Source organism: Hippoglossus stenolepis, chromosome 14 (assembly GCF_022539355.2).
Source record: "Hippoglossus stenolepis isolate QCI-W04-F060 chromosome 14, HSTE1.2, whole genome shotgun sequence".
Classification (NCBI taxonomy): domain Eukaryota; kingdom Metazoa; phylum Chordata; class Actinopteri; order Pleuronectiformes; family Pleuronectidae; genus Hippoglossus; species Hippoglossus stenolepis.
This window is the reverse complement of record NC_061496.1, coordinates 21,992,635-22,014,262: the sequence shown is the minus strand read 5'-3', so window position 1 is coordinate 22,014,262 and position 21,628 is coordinate 21,992,635. Positions and strand designations below refer to the sequence as shown.

At 41.8% G+C, this 21,628-nt stretch overlaps 2 protein-coding genes across 2 annotated transcripts; both read right to left on the bottom strand.

Annotated features, from left to right (window-relative positions):
- Positions 1-846: 846 nt before the first annotated feature.
- On the bottom strand, positions 847-5,915 carry traf3ip2l (TRAF3 interacting protein 2-like). The gene is made up of 10 exons (XM_035175685.2): positions 5,741-5,915; positions 3,822-3,920; positions 2,773-3,431; positions 2,579-2,621; positions 2,408-2,472; positions 2,220-2,317; positions 2,073-2,141; positions 1,721-1,837; positions 1,556-1,630; positions 847-1,364 (listed from the first exon to the last, which is right to left on the bottom strand). The coding sequence occupies exons 2-10, from the start codon at positions 3,884-3,886 to the stop codon at positions 1,218-1,220; spliced, it is 1,338 nt and encodes a 445-aa protein (XP_035031576.1). The 5' UTR covers positions 3,887-3,920; positions 5,741-5,915; the 3' UTR covers positions 847-1,217.
- Positions 5,916-7,954: 2,039 nt separating this feature from the next.
- On the bottom strand, positions 7,955-21,018 carry chd1l (chromodomain helicase DNA binding protein 1-like). Its single transcript, XM_035177344.1, has 25 exons — positions 20,821-21,018; positions 20,487-20,599; positions 19,423-19,529; positions 19,040-19,151; positions 18,917-18,948; positions 18,135-18,216; positions 17,875-18,037; positions 17,569-17,724; positions 17,083-17,175; positions 16,905-17,001; positions 16,631-16,704; positions 16,281-16,391; positions 15,833-15,947; positions 14,844-14,997; positions 14,515-14,710; positions 14,128-14,273; positions 13,617-13,780; positions 11,338-11,543; positions 11,134-11,232; positions 10,951-11,021; positions 10,580-10,694; positions 9,607-9,715; positions 9,255-9,518; positions 8,985-9,066; positions 7,955-8,249 (listed from the first exon to the last, which is right to left on the bottom strand). The coding sequence occupies exons 1-25, from the start codon at positions 20,915-20,917 to the stop codon at positions 8,127-8,129; spliced, it is 3,081 nt and encodes a 1,026-aa protein (XP_035033235.1). The 5' UTR covers positions 20,918-21,018; the 3' UTR covers positions 7,955-8,126.
- Between the last annotated feature and the right edge of the window lie 610 nt (positions 21,019-21,628).

Genomic DNA, 21,628 nt, shown 5'->3' with positions numbered 1-21,628 from the left:
CATCTATAATGCGCACCCACCTTATCAGGTGGTCTATTTAAGCAGAGAAATTTCCCATCATCCCCTTTGCTCGCATTGCTGCTGCAGTATTGCTACCAGTTGCTTCAGCCCCCAGCATCCACCTGTAGGATCCAAGGGGGGGTTACAAGTATTTGCTCATCACTCCCATCATTCCTGTGTAATCATATGGGGGAGTGATTAAGTTGGAGCCTAGACATCAAACACTAAACCTGTTCTACTGCTGCAATAAAAGTTTGACCGTGAGTTGTCTGACTGAAATAATCTTGTTCTGATCAGGATTCAAGATTTGACTTGGACAAAAGAAAATATATAGTTGTGATGTTTTTTACTATAGCAGGGTGTCAAATTTAAAACACTCATAGAAGACACATCTGTCTTCTCTTCAAACATGTACCATGCAGTAGATGCCATAAAAAGTTATTTTTGAACACTGCGTTGTTTATTTTTCTCTTCAAGCAACAACCGCAATAAGAACGATGTAATCTCATCGTTATCTGTGAGGCAGTGTGTACCGGGGGAGGAGGGGTGGGCAATGTTTACATATCAAATAAAAAGGCCCTACTGAACGACTGTTATATACAATCATCTTACTATTTCATACCTCAGATCTCGTCTAAATTAAATTATACTAGTAATTATGTTTTTGTCCATTAAACATGGGAACATAAAAATCCTCTGTGGTGTCATCTATCGGTCTCGAGAATGGCTCGTCCAAAAGAGCATCACAGACAACGCTGCACTTTTCAGGGTCACCAGCGACACAGCTGTCAAGTTTACAGTCGATCAGATGACTTGATGTCAAGAAAATCAAACGACAGACAGAAATACAGAGATTTCTGGATTTATTAGTAGCACATGAGCGAGTGTGCGTCCCAATAAAACATAAAAACAAATCTTTCATTCAAACATTTCTTCAAATGACAAAGAAACAAACAAAGACAAAGAAGCTTGTTAAAAGTCTCAATTTTACACTTTCTGCAAGGACTCTAAAAGAACTAATTACACTTCTGCAACACATCCCAGGAGAAAAGTTCACACAGCACCCGACACATTACAACAATATACAATCTACACAGTCACATAGTAAAATAAAAAAAACAATCCTGTACATTTATGATGGATCCCCACTCCCCTGGAAAAATGACCTGGAGCTGTCGAGAGAGAAAGTTTTGGATTTCAGTCCAGGTCCGAGGTCTCTATATGGGGATGGAAACAATGGTTGGCAGCTCCCCGATCGGAGGTGGGTTATACTTCTCGACCCTCATGAGCCGCCGCAGAATGTCGTCCCTGTCACGTGGCCAAGCGTACACGTTGGTGTTTTGAAGCCAGTTGGGGATGTGACACTGTGATCACAGAAACAAAACACACGGCACAGCGAGCAGTTTGTGAAACGGTTGAGGTTTAATTATATCACAACAAAGCCCTCATGACATGTTACTGTGGTTGCGTGCATGTGTGTGGTATGTGTTTCACAGCAGTAAACGGAGCCAGGGCACATGAGAGTTTACTCCTGTCACACGGCATAAAAACTAACCTTTTTAGCCCCGGGGAACAAAATGGGAATGAACCTGAAATTCTTGCTTCCATTCTGAATGAACTCATTTTGGAGCTGAACAACAAACACAGAAAAAAAACAGAAATAAAAATCACAAGAAAGCAACTTATTTTTTTAAGTTTTCATGTGACTGTGGACTCTGACCTGTTTGTGTATGTAGACGGTGTTGAAGGTCCTTTCGTCGTTCTCCAGGCTGACAGGGGAAGCTGTCACGGTCTCGTAGTACTTGGGACTGATGATGATGATGATCAGGTATTCTTTCTGCATAGGGGACAACAACACGACGGCTTATCAACAGTTCTACGTGTCAGTGAGTTGCTCTTACTCTTCCTGCCAAACTTTACTCTTGAAACATGTTCCCTCTTGCAGAAAGAAATTTAATGGTGAAGCAACACCTTCCCAAGAGTGCCACATTTTAACATCAAAACAGTTTCTAGCGGTTTATCTTTTTCTTATCACTTAGATAAGATTAATAGATTAATCTGGCGGTTTTTACCTCACTGAGGTATCGCTCCATGAAGTCGATCTTGCTTATGCTCCTGAACTGCTGCTCAAAAATGTCAATCTGAAACAAACAGACATCAGGAGGTTAACACGCAGCCGGCACATCTAACAATCTTTACTGAACAGCTCCTGAGCATACATGCGTATCAAAGCCGTTGTGTCGCAGCAGGGCGACAAAGTTGATGACCTCATTGACGTGCTTGTCGTTGTCAGCTTCGTAGGTGACAAACACCCTCCCTGCGTTCGACAGAAACAAGAGCAAGTAAGTTAAAGGAGTTGACGGCAGCTCGATCAGTCATGTGATCATGTGCCGATGTTGACACTCACTCTGCTCCAGAGACAGCAGTGTGCTGTAAGGAGGGTGCTTCTCTTTAGCTGGAGAGTTGTGGCCACTGAAAGAACATTTTTAATTAGAGTAAGAAAGATGCAGAATGTACTGTGGAACTCCGATATGTCTGTGTGAGGCAGACTTATAATAATAATGAAAAAGCGTCTCACGTCTGTGTGTGTCCAACTCCTTGAAGTCTGCAGTCACCCGGATCTGAAGCAGAAAATTCAGAATTCATGGGTTTTCATCGTGTGATACTGTAGCATGATTAAAAAAAGATGACTAAGTTACTGCTTGTCTTATTCTCTGTAGCTGACACACAGGATGAGTCTGTGTCAGGGCTGATAAACACATCAACACTCACAGTACGGGCTGTGCCCTGGGTGGTACTGGGGTCCGGGGGGTTTGTGGACCATGATCCCCCTGGTAAAGGTGTCTACATGGCACTGAGCGCAGCAGGCTGCTCCCTGCGGCGAGCATGCGTACGGAGACAAGGTGTGGTGACGCAAGTCGGCCGAAGGCGGGTTGGAGCGTAATGAGAGCGGCTGCTCTAGGCTGCTCATAGTGGTGCACTTGTACCTGGAGTGGCAGCTCTCTCCAGAGAAGTTGGAGTAATCTTTCTGGCCAGTGTACGACGACAGGCTGTTGGGATACACCGAGCAGCTGCTGGCGCAGCTCGGGTGCGACCACTGCCCTTCAACCTGGCTGGGAAACGGAGTGGGCTGATTGTACCCAGCCGGCAAACTGTGAGGATGCCGGTAGGAGAAATAGCTCGGGCCGGGCACAGACAGAGGTCTGTGGTTGTGTAAGTGTTCGTGCTCTGTGTCCAGACTCTGTCTGCTGAACAGGGAGTCGTCAGCGAAGGTGGCGTGCTCTGCTAGAGGGCGCTGGCCATCATGTTTTGAGGTGGAGTCCATCATGGTGACAACCCTGACTTCTTGCTCCTTGATGCTCATGGTCTCATCGTCTTCTTCAGGCGTGTTGTAATGGCAGCTTTTGTATCTGCTCAGGTGACTGACGTGACTGTGACAGACAAAGAAACTTCATCACATTATAATGTAGACGATCTGTCGTTCAACTAACGTGAAGTGTCAGTTGTTAAATTAACATAAATAATCAGTCGTTCAACTAACGTAAAGAATCTGTCTTCCAACTAACGTGAAGTGTCAGTTGTTAAAATAGCGTAAAGAATCTGTCGTTCAACGAACGTAAAGGATTGTTGAACTGTGGAGCTGCTACTTAACGCCTGATGCCTGTTTAACAGTTTGCTCTGTTCTTTATCATTTCTTATCAAAGTGTGATTTCTACTGCAGGGAGTTCAAACTGCATCTGTACATACGCATACTGCCGTAGAAAGATGGGTGGTGCATGGTGCTTTCTTCTGTCTTTCCCCACATTGGTTATCACACTCACCTATTTGGTGCTGAAGCCGAGTGAACTGAAGACGGCAGCATCATAGGATATCTTCCTCCTGGCATCCATGTGTGTTTGATTTAAGCTGCATCTAAAAATCTGTCAAAGAAAAGAAGAACAGAGTGATAAAAATGACTGAAGAGAAATATCTGATTGCAAGTGCACAAACTACAACACCATTCCTCTGAAAGGTATTCCATTCGTTCGGTGTGTTGATGACGGTGCTGAAACATATCAATGTTCAGTTGGGTTAAAATCTGGTGATGGTGAAGTCCACAGCGAGTGATTCACGTTACTTTCATACCCATCCGATCATTCCATGACCTCTACTGACCTGTGGCGTGGAAGAGACCCCTCCATTCAGGATGGAATCTTTCATCATAGGGGCCCAACACTATATGTGTCATAACTTCAGTTGTTCTTTTGGTGTACACCAAACATGCACCCACCCACGGGGAGAGAATATGGTGGAGGATGACTCATCGGACCGCATCACGTACTTTTCCACATCTCTATTGATCAGTGCCAGTGTGGTTTTTACACCGGTGAACTGAAATGGGCCTCCATCTGTGTATTGAGGGTTGTATATGTACGCTGCAGCTGTACAATAATAACCCTCTGTGTGTGGCTGATCTTGCTGATGCAGTCTGATCGCATCCTGTTCCGACACTCTCAGTCACCTGAGCTGCTCCTCTGTTGTGTCACTTCAGCCACTGTTCCTGTTCAAACGCCAGCCACGCTTTGAAACTGGAGCTTAAGTGTCGCGCGTGGCAAGTCACTCAGATCTTTTCCTCTCGTCGTCTCGATCCAAAATCGGAATCTACTGCACCTATTCAGCATTTTTACAGCTGCCACAGAGCACGACCGGCTGTTCATGAATTATTCTACCATGCAATGCACCTGCATGTGTTGTGTTTCCCCCTCATTTTTCAGCCTTTTCCCTTTAATCTGTCTCCATCCTCTTCACATTGGTATTTAACCTAACCCAGTCGTCTGCTGCTGGTCTGAATGGGAACACGTTCACGTGTACGACAGCGTGTCTCCCACACAGGGGACTTTTCTCAAAATCTTTGGTGATTAATATTCAGGAGATAAATGAACCCATGTGTGGGACTGAGAAACAAGATGCCTCTTGACACACAGAAACAAGCCTCAGGTGGAAAACCACAAAACTTCCCGAAAATAAAAAAGTGCCTCTGGATTTCTGAGTAATGACTTGTTTGTTAACAGACAGGAAAAGCTATATTCTCCCTGTCCGCTGACAGCAGTCACACATCCAGATAGTGAAAATGCTCATATATGGCTGGGTGATAAAACAGCAATTATCGCAATGTAATTTAATGGCAATAAAACAAAGTTCCATACATATCCATATATTGCCTATGACACATCGTTTATCTAAGTGAAAAGGATTCTCTGGTCGTGATGCTCACTGTGCAGCACAGCACAGGAACCAACTGTCTGACGGTCTGAGGACAGCTCCCTCCAGTGCAGCTTTTAAAATAAGACTGAAAACATTTTCATTCACAAGTGCCCTAAACTCCACTATTTTACAAAGTCATGCCATCATTGTTTTACATCTATTTCAATTGTATTATTTTACACAGATCCATCTACTTTATTTGTATTAGTTTTCTCCTTCAACTTATTTTTAAATGTTTCTACGAATGTATCCTTCGTATTACTTTGGTCAGGAGCAAAATAAACCAGTCTTTACACATTAAGAAATCATAATGTGGCATTTATCATGAGAATTATCAATATTGACTTGATAATATGAATTCACGACTGTAAATTAAATTTGCTGTGCTTTTATTACACAGAAATAGTTTGTAAAAGTTCAAATGAATGTGTTGTAAGAGACAGGTCAGATATAACACAGTTGCCACAGGTACATGGTTGTGTGAGTGTCATCCTACCGTGCGTGCTCAGCTCTGCTGCGGGTTCACCTCCTCCACACACACACAGGGTTTGGTTTTTCACCATCAACGTCAAATAATTAGCAGTTGTTCATGTTTTAGTCGAGTCCTCAGGAAAAGTGAAAAACATAGACGCGGAAGGTGAGTTTGTTCAGTGGTTTCCCTCAGCGATGCACCGCCCCTCTCTCTAACACCGCCCCCCTCTCACTAACTCCACCTTTCATCTACTGTGCGTGTGTTTACAGGTATTAATGTCGATGTGGGGACCTCTATATTTGTGTGTATTTTATGTTCCTTATGGGGACAAAATCAAAGGCCACCCAATTGGTCAACTTGATTCTGTGCCATTTGAATCTGCCAATCCGGTTTATTTCATTCGCCCCCGTCAGAATGTGCTGATTTCTGAATTGCTGGTTGGACACAGGGAAGAGTCATGTGAGTCACACTCACACACACACACACTCTCAGAATCAAAGACTCACACACACACACACACACACACATACACACACACAGACACACACACACAAGCACCCACTTACACACACACACTTACACACTAACACACTCTCACACAAACACACATAATCACACACACACATTTACACACACACTTGCACACGCACACACACACCACACACACACTCTCAGAAACTCACAGACACACACACACACACACACACTCAGGTCCCCCATGGGGGAAATAATTTGCTGCTGCCTTCAGGTGCTGTCGAAAAACCAAAACTCTACTCAGAGGACATCCAGGCCATTGTCTCCAGGTCATCAGAGTTTGTCCATGTACTGAAGCAAACCAGGCTGTTGAACTTGTTTTTTAACATATTTTAAATTAATTACTCCTGTATCATTAAAAATCTTTCTTCAGTGTTGTGTTTAATTGCAGGATTGTCCATTCACGACATAGTTCAAAGCGTCCTCACCGTAGCCTATCACCTGCATGTGTGTTTAGGCGTAGAAAAGTTTGGTGTCACTAGTTGGTGGCAGGCTGCAAACCTATTTTCATGTTTTCAATTCTAATTCAAGAATTAAAAGTTGATTGATCTTTGTTATGGTTCTTATTATCATGCTATGATATTATCATTATATCAGTGGTATGAAATGGTTTCAAAATGATGACAACAATATCATTTATTACAATAATTTCTGGGACAACCTATCGTGACAGGTCTACCTTACTATTTTTAATAATGCACCAAGTGAGTTGCACAGTTTACAGCTTTAATTTTCTGAGAATATCTTTCATATCCAATCAAAATTGGTATTCTTAACTGAATCGATATTGAATCGAATCAAATGGGATGTCAAATCGAAACATTGTTAATCAGAGTCAAATCATTTTTGGGAAATCAGTGGTGATACCCAGCTCCAGTTGGACAGCGTAAGTCCGAATGAGGCTGCTCCCTGAGTTCATTCTCCATGCAGAGCATTTGTAGACTAATCATATGTGACAGGGGAAGCATATTAGTATTCTAATTAGAATTCTTCTTCTTATTAAAGCTTGTTTTTGTCAAAAATGTTTGTATAGTTTGTTGTAGTGTTGTGTTAAATAGGTATCGTTGCTGGTAGTTGTTTTATTTTACTAGATAAATGGCTAGCAAGCTGTTACCAACAGTATTTAGCATTTGACATTTTGCCAACGTTTATCAGCGCTCATTCAGTATAAAGTTAACGTACCTGTTTAGAAAGTGCTACAATTGATGTAGTCATTCGCAATTAATTGACGTTTAATGTGCTACTATGTAAATTCTTAAACATTACCACTGTACATAGAAGTGCACTCAAAATGATTCAAAAGTATCTGCACATGAATAGGTTAAGATTTTAAAAGAGAAGTAAGCTTATCAGAGGAGTGGGCAGCACTAGCACCACTGAAAAGTCTTACTTTGAACAATTTCACACATGGGCACATTTGTAAATTCTACATTAGGCTTTGTTCTTACAGTCATGTCGTCTCTCTGATTGAAAGAATTATTATTATAATTATTATTATACCACAGCTTGGTTGAATTTTCTATTGTGACAAGTTCTTTCAAACTTGGAAAAACGCTCAACACTAAGTCTACTGTGGGAAAAGGTGCCCACCCCAAATTTCTAAATGCCCCCCCAACTGTGGATTCATTACACAAACAATAGTTGATTAATTTTCCTAGACTCTGAATGTATCCTGGCAGAAATGTCAACACAAACCAACACAGCAGCAGTGGCACAGCGGTGTTTGTTTATTTACTGCTTCTTTCATTTATACATCAATCGTTATAAACTTTTGTGTAACTATAAAGCATTCGCACATTTTAAAGCAGCAAGCCGAGTTCATTCATGATTTAGACAAATTGATCATAAAAAAGAGATGAAACACTGAATCATAGTGTTATCTGAGCAGGTGTGTGAACTGCTCAGTGTTGACTTTTCGTTGTTTGGAGAAGCAGGAGTCGAGCCAAGCCTTCTGCACGGGCACCGCCTGCGTGTAGTGACGCACCAGATCCTGGAGCTCCTGGTTCACACAGTAAAATAAAACAAATCAATCCTGCAGCCATCTTATTACATCTGCTTGAAACAGTCTTGTAACGTTTTTGGCAGAAATGATGTAATTATGTCAACATGAAGCAGAATCTCAAAGGAACATCTTCCAACATCTCGCTGAATCCATGAGTTCTGAGGCTAATGTGGTTTAAAACAGTGATTTAAAACTGATACGGTCTCTGTCCACATGAGTGTTTTAGCTCTGCATCAGTAATAATCTGTGTCCATGATAACACAAAAAACACTTGTTCACTGTGCATGTGCGTGTCGTGTAAACAGGAAGCAGACTGTCTACCCTTCAGTCGGTTGCTTGAAACCACAGGGGTAAAAAGAACGATGAGAGATTAATTTTCCTAGAGCGACAGAAGAGGTGGAAGTGTGACTGAGAGTAAGTGTCAACAAGACTTTGCTTTCATCACTGGAATTCAAGCCGTGACTGATAAGAACCTCTCAGGAGCTGATGCTTCTGCCCGTCCAGACTTTAACACAACCAGCAGTTTTTAAACTAAAATGGAGCCAGCAGCATTTCCAAACTTTCATTTTAGCCACTTGAAAATGATAGATGCAGCAACAGTGATGCTTTTTAAATCTAAAATGTAGTAGTGTGGATGTAGCCTTAGTTTAAGTGTGGTGTTTCAAATAAAGAGCTCAGTGAGAGGAGGACAGAGATCAGAATATGATCAGTAAACCTCAAAATGCTACTGACCTTTGAGTGGATGCTATTCTCCACCTCTGCAACTATGTGAGTGACCTCTGGACTCATCATGTCCTCCTCATCGCCATCATAAGTGCAATGTAGTTAAGGAGTAGTGACATTTTCACACTATATTGTAATAACAACTGACTCTATTTCACTCGTTACCCTTCCCTCCCCACAAAACTCTACGTAAACATGTCTCCTGCTTATACATTTTTGCTTTAAAAACCCTTTGACTGTGAGAACAAACTGAAGAAAGCATCCTGTCAGAAAGGATATGTGAAAAGGTACCGGGCCAGCCTCTTTCTCTCTGATGCAGGGAGGTTGTAGAAAAACACATGGACTCCCGACATGAAACTGGGGAGATCTGTGGGGCCGGGGCTCCCAACAGGAGCTGAGGGGCCAGGAGTGTCTGCTTCTGTTTCACTAGTCAACCTGTTGGGGTTACACAGCTTTGGTTCAGGGCAGGATGTCGATGTCAAGGTGGCAGAGGTGGATGGCTGAGGTGTAGCGGTATTCTTGGAAGCTTTGCTGTGATAGTATCTGTCAGAGTCACATTCAGGAGAAATGAGTCCAAACTTTTCGATAGATAAGACTCTGAGAAATATCTGCTGAAACCGTTAAAGGATACATGAACGTGGGGATGCCCCTGGAGGCCAAGTGTTTCCGGATGAGTCGCTCCGTGCCGTACCAGTTGAACCCTTTGGTGGAGTGACCGATGCGAGGAAGATGAACGCTTGCTTTGAGGGGAAAAAGACAAAGAGGGCAGAGTGAGTGTGATGACGGGTTAGCTTGAATGTTTACTGCAACCTCCTGAATTTCTAATGTTTGAGTTCCACTCAAGTTGACCTACAGGTGGGGTGACTGACGGTAGAGAAATGTGCAGGTTTGCATCACCAACTTGAAAAACATTGAGAGGTGAAGCTAACTTCTGTGCACGGTGTTCTAATCAGTTCCTCTACTGTGCAGCTCAACAAGAGGAATATCAAATTCCTCTCTTGTGTGCTGTTCCTCAGTAATTGTGTTTGCACTAATGTTCTGCGCTCTCTCACGTGTCGTCACGATAACACACAGCATGTCCTGCATATCTTGTCAGTCAAGTCTAACAATAATACAACACTGGAGCCTTAAGGTGAGGCTTAGACATTGTTCGTTCGTGCACTGGTCAATTTTGAGGTTCCATAACGTCTTCTTTCATACTAATGGCAAGTAAACATCCAAACTGTACATTTAGGTGTTTACTTCACAAGTTGCCTATTCTCATCTGTGGAGTTCTACTGAATAAACACAACATGCTGGAACATGATCACTGCACCGTGTCATTAGAGCTAACGTCGGGCTCTCTCCTGCCCAGTCTTGTGCAGTAAATATTAGTTTCCAATAAAAAGTACTGAACTATATTCTTACCGGTATTTCTTTCTCAAAATTAGTTTTTTCATAAATGAGTAGAACTTAGAAAGAGTAAACTTTCCAGAACAAAAGTCTAACAAAAGTTAGTGGAAAATCAGGATGTTATTTTAGCATGGATGACATGACGCTAAAATGTTTTGTCACTTTAAAGGTGTACTTGTCAAAGTGTTTGAAGATTCAGTGCTTTACTGTACCCTTGAGTCTTTTGGCTGCAGCATAAATCTTCTTCAGACCTTCGTCCAGAGCCGTCAGGAGGATCCCAGACAAGTTGTTGGCTTTGTCTCTCTGCTGTGACACTATCAGGGCCAACTGAGGACACAAGGAAGGAGGTTGACACAATTTAAAGTTTAATCTTATGATCAGTCAGTTTCTTCACTTGCTACCACAATTTCACAATCCTGTAACCACACGTAAACCCAAACCCTAATGTTGATCACTACCACTGCAAAGAGGCAGCTTCTACCATGAAACAAGCATGCATTTCCAGGCAGCACAGTTGTATGCGGTCTTAATGCAAATGAAATGTAATGTAATGCATCGTGGGTTTCGTTTAAAAAGAACCTACTTGATCCTGGCCGTCCAATCTGGACTGTTTGTCATCGATGGGGAAGAGCAGAACGTTGCCAATATCCAAATCTAAGACAAATAACATGTTCACACTTTAGATTGTCTGCTTCATTCTCAACCAGAGACCAAAAGTGAAAATGGTACGAGTCTTCATTTTCTTTGTAAGCGGGGCCAATCTCACCCTTCATCTTGCCTGCCAACTCATACCGCTTCCGTGGTTCATCAGATCTCAGCTCCAGAGCGGTAAACAAGCCTCCCTTGCCCCACCACCCTGAGTCATCTACACATCATTACTTTGATTAATACAAGACTGACCAGAGAACATTTAAATTAATCAGTATGTCGTACAAACTGGCATGTTGCTATGGTAACTCAGATATCTCACCAACACAGTGGACAATGATGGCGTCTCCCTGAGCAGCATGTGGATGAGTAACATCCCCCAGAACATAGTGGATAGCCGTGCTGTCAGAGTCTGTGGAACATAAGCTGGCATCATCCTCCTCCTCCTCCTCCTCCTCCTCCTCTTCTTCACTGTCCACAGACTGCAGGCACAGTGATCTGTAGCCACACGACTCCCACCATGCCATTCTGCAGGATTAAGAAAAACACCAAGTTGCAAGCAGCATTGAAGGGCCCTCGCACCTTTGTGCATTTCAAGGGGAGGTGCAGATGTCGTGTCCTTACTGTGGAACGACACAAAGACCTTTGGATTATGCACGAAGGAGCGACTGAGTTATGGATTTTTTTTTCTAAAATAGTGATGCTATATAAATGGAGAAATAAGAGAGAGATGCTCCTGAGCCATAGAGAAGTATCAATACCGCAAGACTCTTTTAGTGCAAACTGATAAATTGTCTGTACACAAATATTAACTCATGCAAGAAAAACATGGCCAAAGTCTGCCAGAAACTGAATGACTAAGAAATTGGCTATATCTGTAGTGAGGCGTTTTTCCACACCCAAATACCAAACAACCCCATCAAATTAGACATCTTAGGCACTCTGAAGTCTGTGCCAAAATTGGTGGATTTTCAAACAAGCTAGGCGTTGTCATGGCAATGGCGTTTCGTTGAAAAAACTTTGGCAGAGTTTTAGAATTACTCTGACCACATCTGATGAACCTGCCAGGAGAGTTTGTCAGTTCCTGTTCCCAGTAGGTGGCGCTATGACCAACACTGAAATTTGGCCTGTCGATGTCTTCAGGCCTGTACTCGTATTAAACGTGAAATTTCAAAGAGTTCTAATGATGTGGGGCTGAGTTACAACAGTTTCTAGATTACGGTGTGTATTCAAGTCAGCACTAGCAGTGAAACAACACTGTTCGATGAAAACTCAGGAACCGGCTGGTCTACAGCTTATAACTTCTTATTTGCCAGAAGTAGGCGCTATGATCATGTTTCAAAATTGGCCTGTACATATTTTCCCAGGCTGGACTCATCATTACACATGACCTGAATGTAAAGTCAAGTTACAATTTTTAAATTTTCACAATAATCACGATGAAGCATCATCAAAGTTTTTCTGACCAGATCTGAAGGACGACAACAAAGTGTAAAAGCCGTCATTTCCTGATGCCACTAGGTGGCGCTGTGACTGAGACTCAAAATTGTCATGTAGATGTGTTAAGACCGAGACTCTTAACAGACATGTGAAGTCTGGTAGAGATTTAACCATGTACAGGCCAATTATAAAGTGCTTCCTGTTTCATCTCAAAAACACCAAACCTACACCTACAAGACCTGCTGACAAACTTCTTTAGGTTAGACTGACAACATCTGAAGTCAATTGTATGAATGCCCTGGGAGGCGTTGGAAATTATTCAACCAATAAATTCAAAATGGCAGATTTCCTATTGGTTTTAGGGTATAGCGCCAAGAGCCTTGTTTTAAGTCTGGGCCTAAAAGATGTGTCTCCCAAATATCAGACATGTAGGGCAAAGGTAAAGCAGGGGACTTTGAATTTTAAACTGTTAGGGGGAGGCTTTCTGCCATGCACATGTGTGAGACCCATAAAAGACTGGACTGGACCAGATGTGTGCAAAGGTTTGTGAGTTTGAGCAGGTTCAGGCCCTCATACATGCGCGTCCAAAGACAAAAAATAAAAATTGGGTTGGTATGCTGTTGCTGAAACACCGTTTATCTAATTGAGAAATGATTCGCTGGCGTGCCTGTCTGTCACTTACCAACCTGCCTGCCTGTGTGCACCCTCACTGTGCTCTCACTGCACATGACCAGAGACTTTGCAAACCAGAGAGACATAAGCTGCTTTCAGACATGCACTAAACTCTGGAGGGGCTGTATGTGAGAAGCAAATGTCAGCGTGAGAGCCTCTGGACTTTCACCACAATTTCTCCTGCCCAGCCCCCAAGTAAAGACTCCAGAGAATGTCCAAATGAGCCCGTGTGAGAAAACAGCAGGATATCCTCCACAGGATTCACCCGACCGAGTGCTGTTGATTACGCTATTAACATTTGACAGGATGTAAAAGCGGAGCTATACACATAGAGGACACAGACAAAGATGTAAAGAAATCGGTAGCCTGCTAAGAGCTTTTCCATAATTTCCAAGCCTAGCTTTAAGGGAACGTTGGAGTCCTCGCACTGTTCTGTGCTTGGCCCCAAATCCAATGAAAAACAGTGGTGTTGATTCACAGATTTTTTACTTTTTCTTGTATTTTTCCTTTTGCTGTTGTTTCTTCATATCCTGCTGAACTTTGGCTCTCTTGGCTGCAGCCTCCTGCCTCCTCTGCACCCTCAGCTCCAGCTCAGCCTCAGTCAGAGTTTTCCTCTTCCTTGTTGGAATCCCAAGAGCTACTGAGAGTAAAGCCTGGGTACCAACACAGAAAATACAACAGATATACATGTAGGGTGCTGTTAAATGTATCTGTAGACAGTTTTGATTCCCAGATATCAATCACAGTAAGTAAAACATACATGACTGATCACACATGAACCAGCACCTTTGTAAATGAATTTAAACAAAAGACTGAACATTGCAAACTTCAGGAAGGGAGGATGTGTGCAGGACTGTTGTATAAGATTCAGACTGCATTCATTTAGCTGTGAACATGATAATGTATCTATATCTTCTCTATCTACTAAAAAGATTCAATGTTTTCAATTTAAAAATGTGTACTTCCCCCTCAGTTGAAAGTAAAGGAGACAGACTCTTACTCCAGTTTTGCGTCGCAGAGCTCGTCCCTCTCCCGCAGTTCTCTCAAACTCAGCCTGCTGCTCCTCCATCAAACGTTCAAAGCTGTTGTGGTCATCAGCGCTGGGCAGCTTACTGTAGTCTTTCCCCTCAAAGTAGTACATGTGGTCTGTAAGATGGGACAGCACAATGGTGAGTGGGATTGTTCATCTCTAGCAGAGTAAGTTGTATGAACCAAGTGGATTACAGTAATTATGTGGCGTGTTTATATATGTGGTTATGTTTTCAGGGGGACAAAACTGAAACATTTACACCAAGATATGAAATGAGATTCCCACCAGGTTAACTGAATGCTCTGCACATACAAATAAAGCCAGAAGGATTTGAGACTTTGAAGTGGTAAAACATACTCTGTCCGTCAAATTCAGAGCTTCTGCCATCATCCTCCTCCTCTTCTTCATCTTCTTTGAGCGCGGTGGAGTCTTCATCATCCACCCACTGGCCGCTGCGCGTTGGACCGAGGATTTTCTTGAGTTTCACATCCTGTACAGAGCTCTCTTCTGTTGACAGAAGCTTATCTACCCCAAACTTCACGATCTCACTGAGCTACGTGGGGCAGGAAATATGAGCGAGAAGAAGTGGTTTGAACAACTGGAGGAGTTTAGTATAAAAGTCAACACAGCAAATAGGGGCTGCAGGATTCAAAGAAAAGAGATCATGGTGATCAAAGTTCACAAACCTTGAGTCCTGCAGCGGCTGACTGAACTTGATCCAGTAAGGAGAAGCGACCTCCTTCAATGACAGCCTTGGTGAGGTGCAGCTTGGACACGGCTCGAGAGTACATTAATTCCTCCACAGTGTGTCTTGCCAGAAGGCGGATCACTTTCACAGGTCTGTAATGAGTTACAGTCAATCAAAGAGTAAAGGGGTTCTCCAGTAATTTGATTTTGCCCTTCACTTAGGTTGGTTAGTTAGGGTATTTATGAGAGAGGATGTGAAGAAAATGGTTGATATCAAACCGGCAGAGACTGAGCGACTCCAGAGTTTTCAATCTTGTTCATATCTGGTATTTAAATCCATCCTGAGAGATCCGAGAGATCTAAGTTTGTCTATTCACACCCAACATTAAAATGTATCCTGAATGTGTCTCCTGTGACCACTTGTAATTGGATTTCACTTCTCTGCTCTACAAGAAATGAATCATGTAAATCATTTCTGTTTGCAAAGACTAAAATATGTTGCTTTTAACCATTTTACAGAGTTAACAGATGTGTCTAATGACAATGTTTGTCTGTCTGTCGAGCAGAGTCAGGAGGGACTGTGGGAATCTAGTGCAGAATCTAGTGCAGCCAAGGACAAGTTTGCGTTGACACAGCTCAAAGAAGGAGCTTGTTGACCACTTGTGATCGGATCACTCAGGAGGTCCGAACGTGGTCTTAAGAGAATGTTTCAAAAAACGCTGGATCTTAAAAGTATCGTTCCTTAAACATTTCCTGTTTGTTAAATGCCCTCCTCTTCCTAACTCCCTGCCACTTGTTTAAATGTTTTGTTCCCATATTTTTGTTTTACCGGTTTTGGGGAGTACCACTGCGTGTGAAAACAGGTGCATAAAGTTGAAGAAGTTATAATGAACAAACTGACTAACTCTGCAGCCCGCTCCTCATCTCTGCACCTTAACACCTGCAGGCATGATAACACCTGAATCCCTGACAATCTCTTACACCTCACCTGTTCTGACCAATCCGATGGCAGCGAGCCGCAGCCTGCAGGTCGTTTTGAGGGTTGAAGTCACTATCCATGAAAATAACTGTGTCAGCAGCTGTAAGGTTCATGCCCACTCCCCCTGCAAAGACAGAGCACCATGTCTGAGAACAGTGCACACTTGTTACTTACAATACATTCTACAGGTGGAGTAATGCATTTATACATGTTACAGAAATATGCACTGAAAGTGATCAGCATGAAGAAGTGAGAGCTGCTCTAAGTCACAGCAGTGTGTCATCCTGTGGCAGCTCTTATCTCTGTGTGATCAGTCCCCTTTCCTCTCTCAGCTACTTACAAGAACTGTAGAGGTACATATGCAGCTTTCAAGTGCAGCTCAGTCCCTGCTGACTTTACTGTGTTATCTACAAACCTGTGGTAAGGTATTATTAACAAGAGATTATTCTTCAGTCACCTGCTTTAGTGCTGAGGAGGAAGATAAATATATCTTTGCTGCTAAAGTTCTTCACTGCCAGATTTCGTTCTTCCCCTCGGACGGACCCATCCAGACGTTCATAGCTGTAACCTGCACAGAAAACAAACTCAATTTTGTGTGTGGAGGAAAACAGGAAGTGGATTCAAGAACGATGTTGCCTGTGAACTTATAAACATTAATTAGAGGTCAAGCAGGTTGAGAAAAGGACTGGACTATTGAGATACATGTTCCATTTTTGCAAAATTGAAATCACTGCAACATCAGACAGTTTAATTTCAATGAGAGTGAGGTTTGAATTAATATGAGAGCAAGTCAGCCTGCTCGTTCACCTCTGTACTCCAGGTAATCCTGAAGAATATCCAGCATCCTGGTCATCTGAGAGAACAGCAGGATCCGATGGCCTCTTCACTCACAAACAAGACAAATGTTATCAAGTAATTATCAGGGAATATGCAACTTCAACTATATAACAAGTACAATGAAGTGCTCCAAGAGATCAGTACATTGTGTCAGCCTCTAGTTCATGTGGTATCAAAGTTACAGCAGTCAGACTTGGACTACACTGCCAGCAGATGGAGACAAATAACAAGCAGCTGGACATACCCATTGTGTAGGTAGGTCAGCATGCTGTCCAGGAGGCAAAGCTTCCCACTGGCTTCGATAAGATGCTCTCCCATCTCAAAAGGCTCAGGCTCCAGCCCTGAACAAAAGAAACCCTTCACGTATAAATCATGCTTCTATATTTGCAATGAATAGTATCTGTCTCTTTCACACATCTCACCATCAAACAGGTACGGGTGGTCCACACACTTTCTCAGGTTCATCAAGATGTTAATGAGCCGGTTCTTGTTTCCTTGTTCATTTTCAAAAGCCTCTGAAAGCGCAGGTTCAGAAGACAGAAAGCTCTACAGTCATTTTCAGATTTTATCATATGAACAACGCAGCAGGAGCTTGTCTGGGACAGATGCGTTCACAACAACAGGAAATGTCTGTGGAGCTATCTGTTGTTTTTCAGTTTTGCGTGTTAGAATCATCATCACTTGCTCGTGGTGAATCCTGCAGATAATCTCCTGCTCTATCCTCCCATGAGCTCACGTTTTTACTAGGGGGCTGACAGGAGAAACTCCAGAGAAAGTCCAGAGCAACTGACTCAGATATTTGCATTCTAACATACAGAGTCAGACCCTCCTGTCATTCTGAAAGCAGCTTATGATGATTCATAGATTCTGCAGCATCATACCAGGATTTACAATTCACAAACTCTTACCCAGGTCCTTCATCAGAATGGCTCTGTAGCATTTCTTCTGCAGCGCCGACATGCCATGGTACATCAGCAGCTCCGTCTTCTTCGGCAGATCGACAGCGACCTCTGACTTGACTCTACGAAGCAGGAAAGGCTCCAGGACACTCTGCAGCTCAGCAGCTGGAAACAGAGACAGAGCGACACAGTAGACCAGTGTTGATTAAGTTCAGAATTCTCTATGCACAAGTACAGTACAAATATTTTTCAAGCTGATAACTAATTCTGCTGAATGTAATACAAACATTGTGACAGGATAAATATGCATCATACCAAGAGCAGGCTGATGTAGTACATTTGAGTAAGACTTGACGAAGACATCAACCTCCTCAGCGGTGAAGATGCTGGGCTGAATGAAGGTCAGCAGGGAGTAGATCTCCTGCAGGTTGTTCTGAATGGGCGTTCCTGTCAGCAGGACTCTGAACTCCACTGAAAACTATGGAAGAAACACAGAAAAAAACTCAATCACCTTGTCAGGGAAATAACTGGGGGAATAGTGGAGAAGATAAGGAGACAAAAGGTCGACTCTGTACCTTTGTCAGGGTTGTGTGCAATAGTGAGTTCTGATTCTTTAATCGATGAGCTTCGTCTACCACGAGCACCTTCCACTTCCACCTGGGAAACAGAATGTGATGGTGCATGGACACACTGAGTTAAACCATGAAAGTTCATCATCTTTATCGCTTTAAATAAAACATCACATATAATGACATTCATGTTTTAATCAGGATCTTGATGAACAAAAGTTGTGATAACACGTTAGTTACATGTCCATCCTGTGTAATATTACACATATGAACTCCAAGGTAAGCAGGATACACAAAAACAACTGAACGCATTTCCACGAAACTTGGTGGAAGGATGTGGTATTGATCATCCATTGAAATTGAGTGTGGATCGAGATCAGGGGGCGGAGCCACAGTTTTATCTTTTTACTTTCTTTAACATTGTGAGATAGGGCGCTTTTCAACATTTTCACTTTCAGGGAATGATTCATGGCGCTTGATTAAATAAATCAGGCACATTTGGGGAACTGAAATCTATGAGTGTGGGAAATTTAGTGCAGCTTGGTTAAATTTTAGGGGACTGCAGGGCCTTGGCGGAGGTATGTGCTCTACTGTCTGTCATTCTAGTTTGTTATACATATTAAATGCTGAGGTCTACTGCACAATACATTCATCAATGATTTAATTTAATTTATATGTTCTTACAACTGTTTCATGCGGGATTTGCTTGGTTCAAAATTTATCAACCAGGTAAGCAACCAATTCTTATTTCAAATCCCTGCTGGTAGTGTGTAACAGATCCCACTCACCGTTTCAGGAATGAGGCATCTTTGAGACACAGCTGGAAATGACAGAATAAATTACAAAAAACATGTCAGTTTGAATACAGATGAAACTTTAGGTCATTTTGTTTTCACCAAACAGCCACTGACCTCATATGTTGTGAGAAGAACATGGAAGTCCTGTGTCTTTGTTCCTCTCTGAAGCTCCGCTCGTCTCTCTTTGTCGCCCTTGTAACACAGCACAGTCAGAGAGGGGGCGAAGCTGCAACCAGGAGAAACACAAGTGGAGAATTTTTCATTTTACATACAGTACAGCACACACTCAAATTAAAGCTAAGACTTGGCATTTTAATGTGGTGTGTGCATTGTTTCATTTGAAATTGACTGTGCTGAAGCTCAGAGCCTGAAGAGAAAAACGTATCCAGATACCTGTGGTCGGGACTGTCGTCTGTGATTGATGGTGTTATACACAGATTCATAATTTAAATAACATTTAAAAAATAATGTAGAATTACAGATAAATGTGACAGTACCGTTCCAGCTCTTCTTTCCAGTTCTCCAGGACAGAGAGTGGGCTCAGGACTAAAAACGGACCTTGATTACCAAGAGCTCCTGACATGTACACCAGCAGAGAGATCGTCTGAAGGGACAAATTATGATCATGAATTTGTCACATACATCATACAGTCCAGACATCTTTTCAGTCAGGGGATAAACGTGCCTGTGCTATTTTAAACAAGCTACAGGTCCATGAAATATTGATCAGATTATCTGTACAAGCAACAAATGCAAAAAAAATACTTTTCTTGATGATTACAACACAATAGGTGAATACTAATTTACTCCAGCCATAGCTTTAGTTGGTACATGGAGGGATTTAAAGCACTTTACACTACAGGTCACATTCACTCATTCACACACAGTTTCAGAGAGAGCTTCCTCAACACACACACACACACACACACACACACAAGTACAGATTATTTTAATCACCATAGTGAAAAATGCCAATCACAACTATCCAAATGAACTGTGTTTTCAGGAATATTTGCTTGAAGAATGAAATAGTTGCTGATTGTTTTTCTGTTGATTGACAAAAAGATAAATCAACTACTTGTGTTGTTTATAAAATAGTGGAGTCATATTTGGCCTATGAATCAGGGCAGGTTTACTTATAAGCCTTTTTATAGAGGACATTTCATGTCTTAGTAGATGAAAATAATACACATGAAATAACGATGGCTGAACTCCTTCACTGACACCGTCCTGTTGTTGTGTGTGGTGGTTAACCGTCACACTGTCATGATTTAAATAGAACAAAGCCATCGGTCATGAATCAGCAACTTAACTTTTCTTACAGACAAATCAAAATGTCTCCTGTGAGATAAAAAGGCCTGTACGTTTATTTTTCTTCATCTGCACTTAGACTAAAGAGGAGAGAGCTGGTAAAGTATATTACAATGAAATAAAACATTATATTTACACCCTTATTACCTGTTTTCCTGTTATTCATCTCGGTTTAAAAACACACAGAGAAACATTGCCATGCATCACTATGACAACTCATACTTAAGTAAGTGACTGATGGATCACACACCTGACAGGTTTTACCCAAACCCATCTCATCTCCCAGGATGCATCCCTCCTGGCCTTGCAGACACTGGGTCAGCCACTGCACTCCGTCCAGCTGGTAGCTCCTCAACTGGATCCCTGAGAGCAACGTGACACTTCATCACTACTGACCATACCCTGTGTGTGTAACCGACACTGGCTCACACACATGTAAACAAGAATAGAACACGAGCATTAAGGAGACACAACTTAACGATGGTTAAACTAGTTTAAACACAGCTGCTTAAACCTGTGAATGAACTAAGTGACACGGAAGTTACAGACTTGCGTTACGTTACTAAGGTAACGATCCTCCGTACCTCTTAACCCGCACCTCTGCAGCTCACACTGGGACAGAGGAGTCTTCTTCTTCTTCTCCGGCACGCTGGATTTAATCCTCAACAAGATGTCTGACATGTTTACAAGGTAACAGGACCAATGTGTTAACACACTAGCTGTTTACAGATAAGTTCAGGCAAGTCTTCCGTTGTTATGAGTCAGCTACACTTCCTGACTGGGTCACGTGACGGTGCGAAGTGGCGCCAGTTAAATTCAAATCCATTGTTATTTGTATTTGTGTCCAATCACAACATACCTGGTCTCGATGTATGTCAAAATAAATAGATTCAAAAATGAATAATTTAATGAAATAAATAGTTTGCAAAGAAAAAGATTTGTCCTACATTTATTTATTCATTCATTTGTACGTTTATTTATTTACTTATTTCTACAATTATTTATTTACTAAATACATTTATTTTTTTATTAATACATTTTTACACTATTTATTCATTTATTAGCTTATTTTTACATGTACAAACTTATTTATAAATTTCTTAATTGATTTATTTCAATATTTCTACAGTTGTTTATTTCTGTATTTCTGTGTCCTTATGTATATTTTAAAAATATATATTTTTACCTGTGTCATATTTTTGTTCCTCATGTTTTGAGGCACTTCACAGAGTAAGAACGAGACCTTTTTGCCATTTAACAAAATAAATATATATTATAAATATATATATATATGTAATATATATATGTGAATGTATATTTAATGTGTAGGTGCATAAATGTGGATGTATCCTGTAAGTATGTTTTCGTTCATGAAGAAGAATCAATTTAATT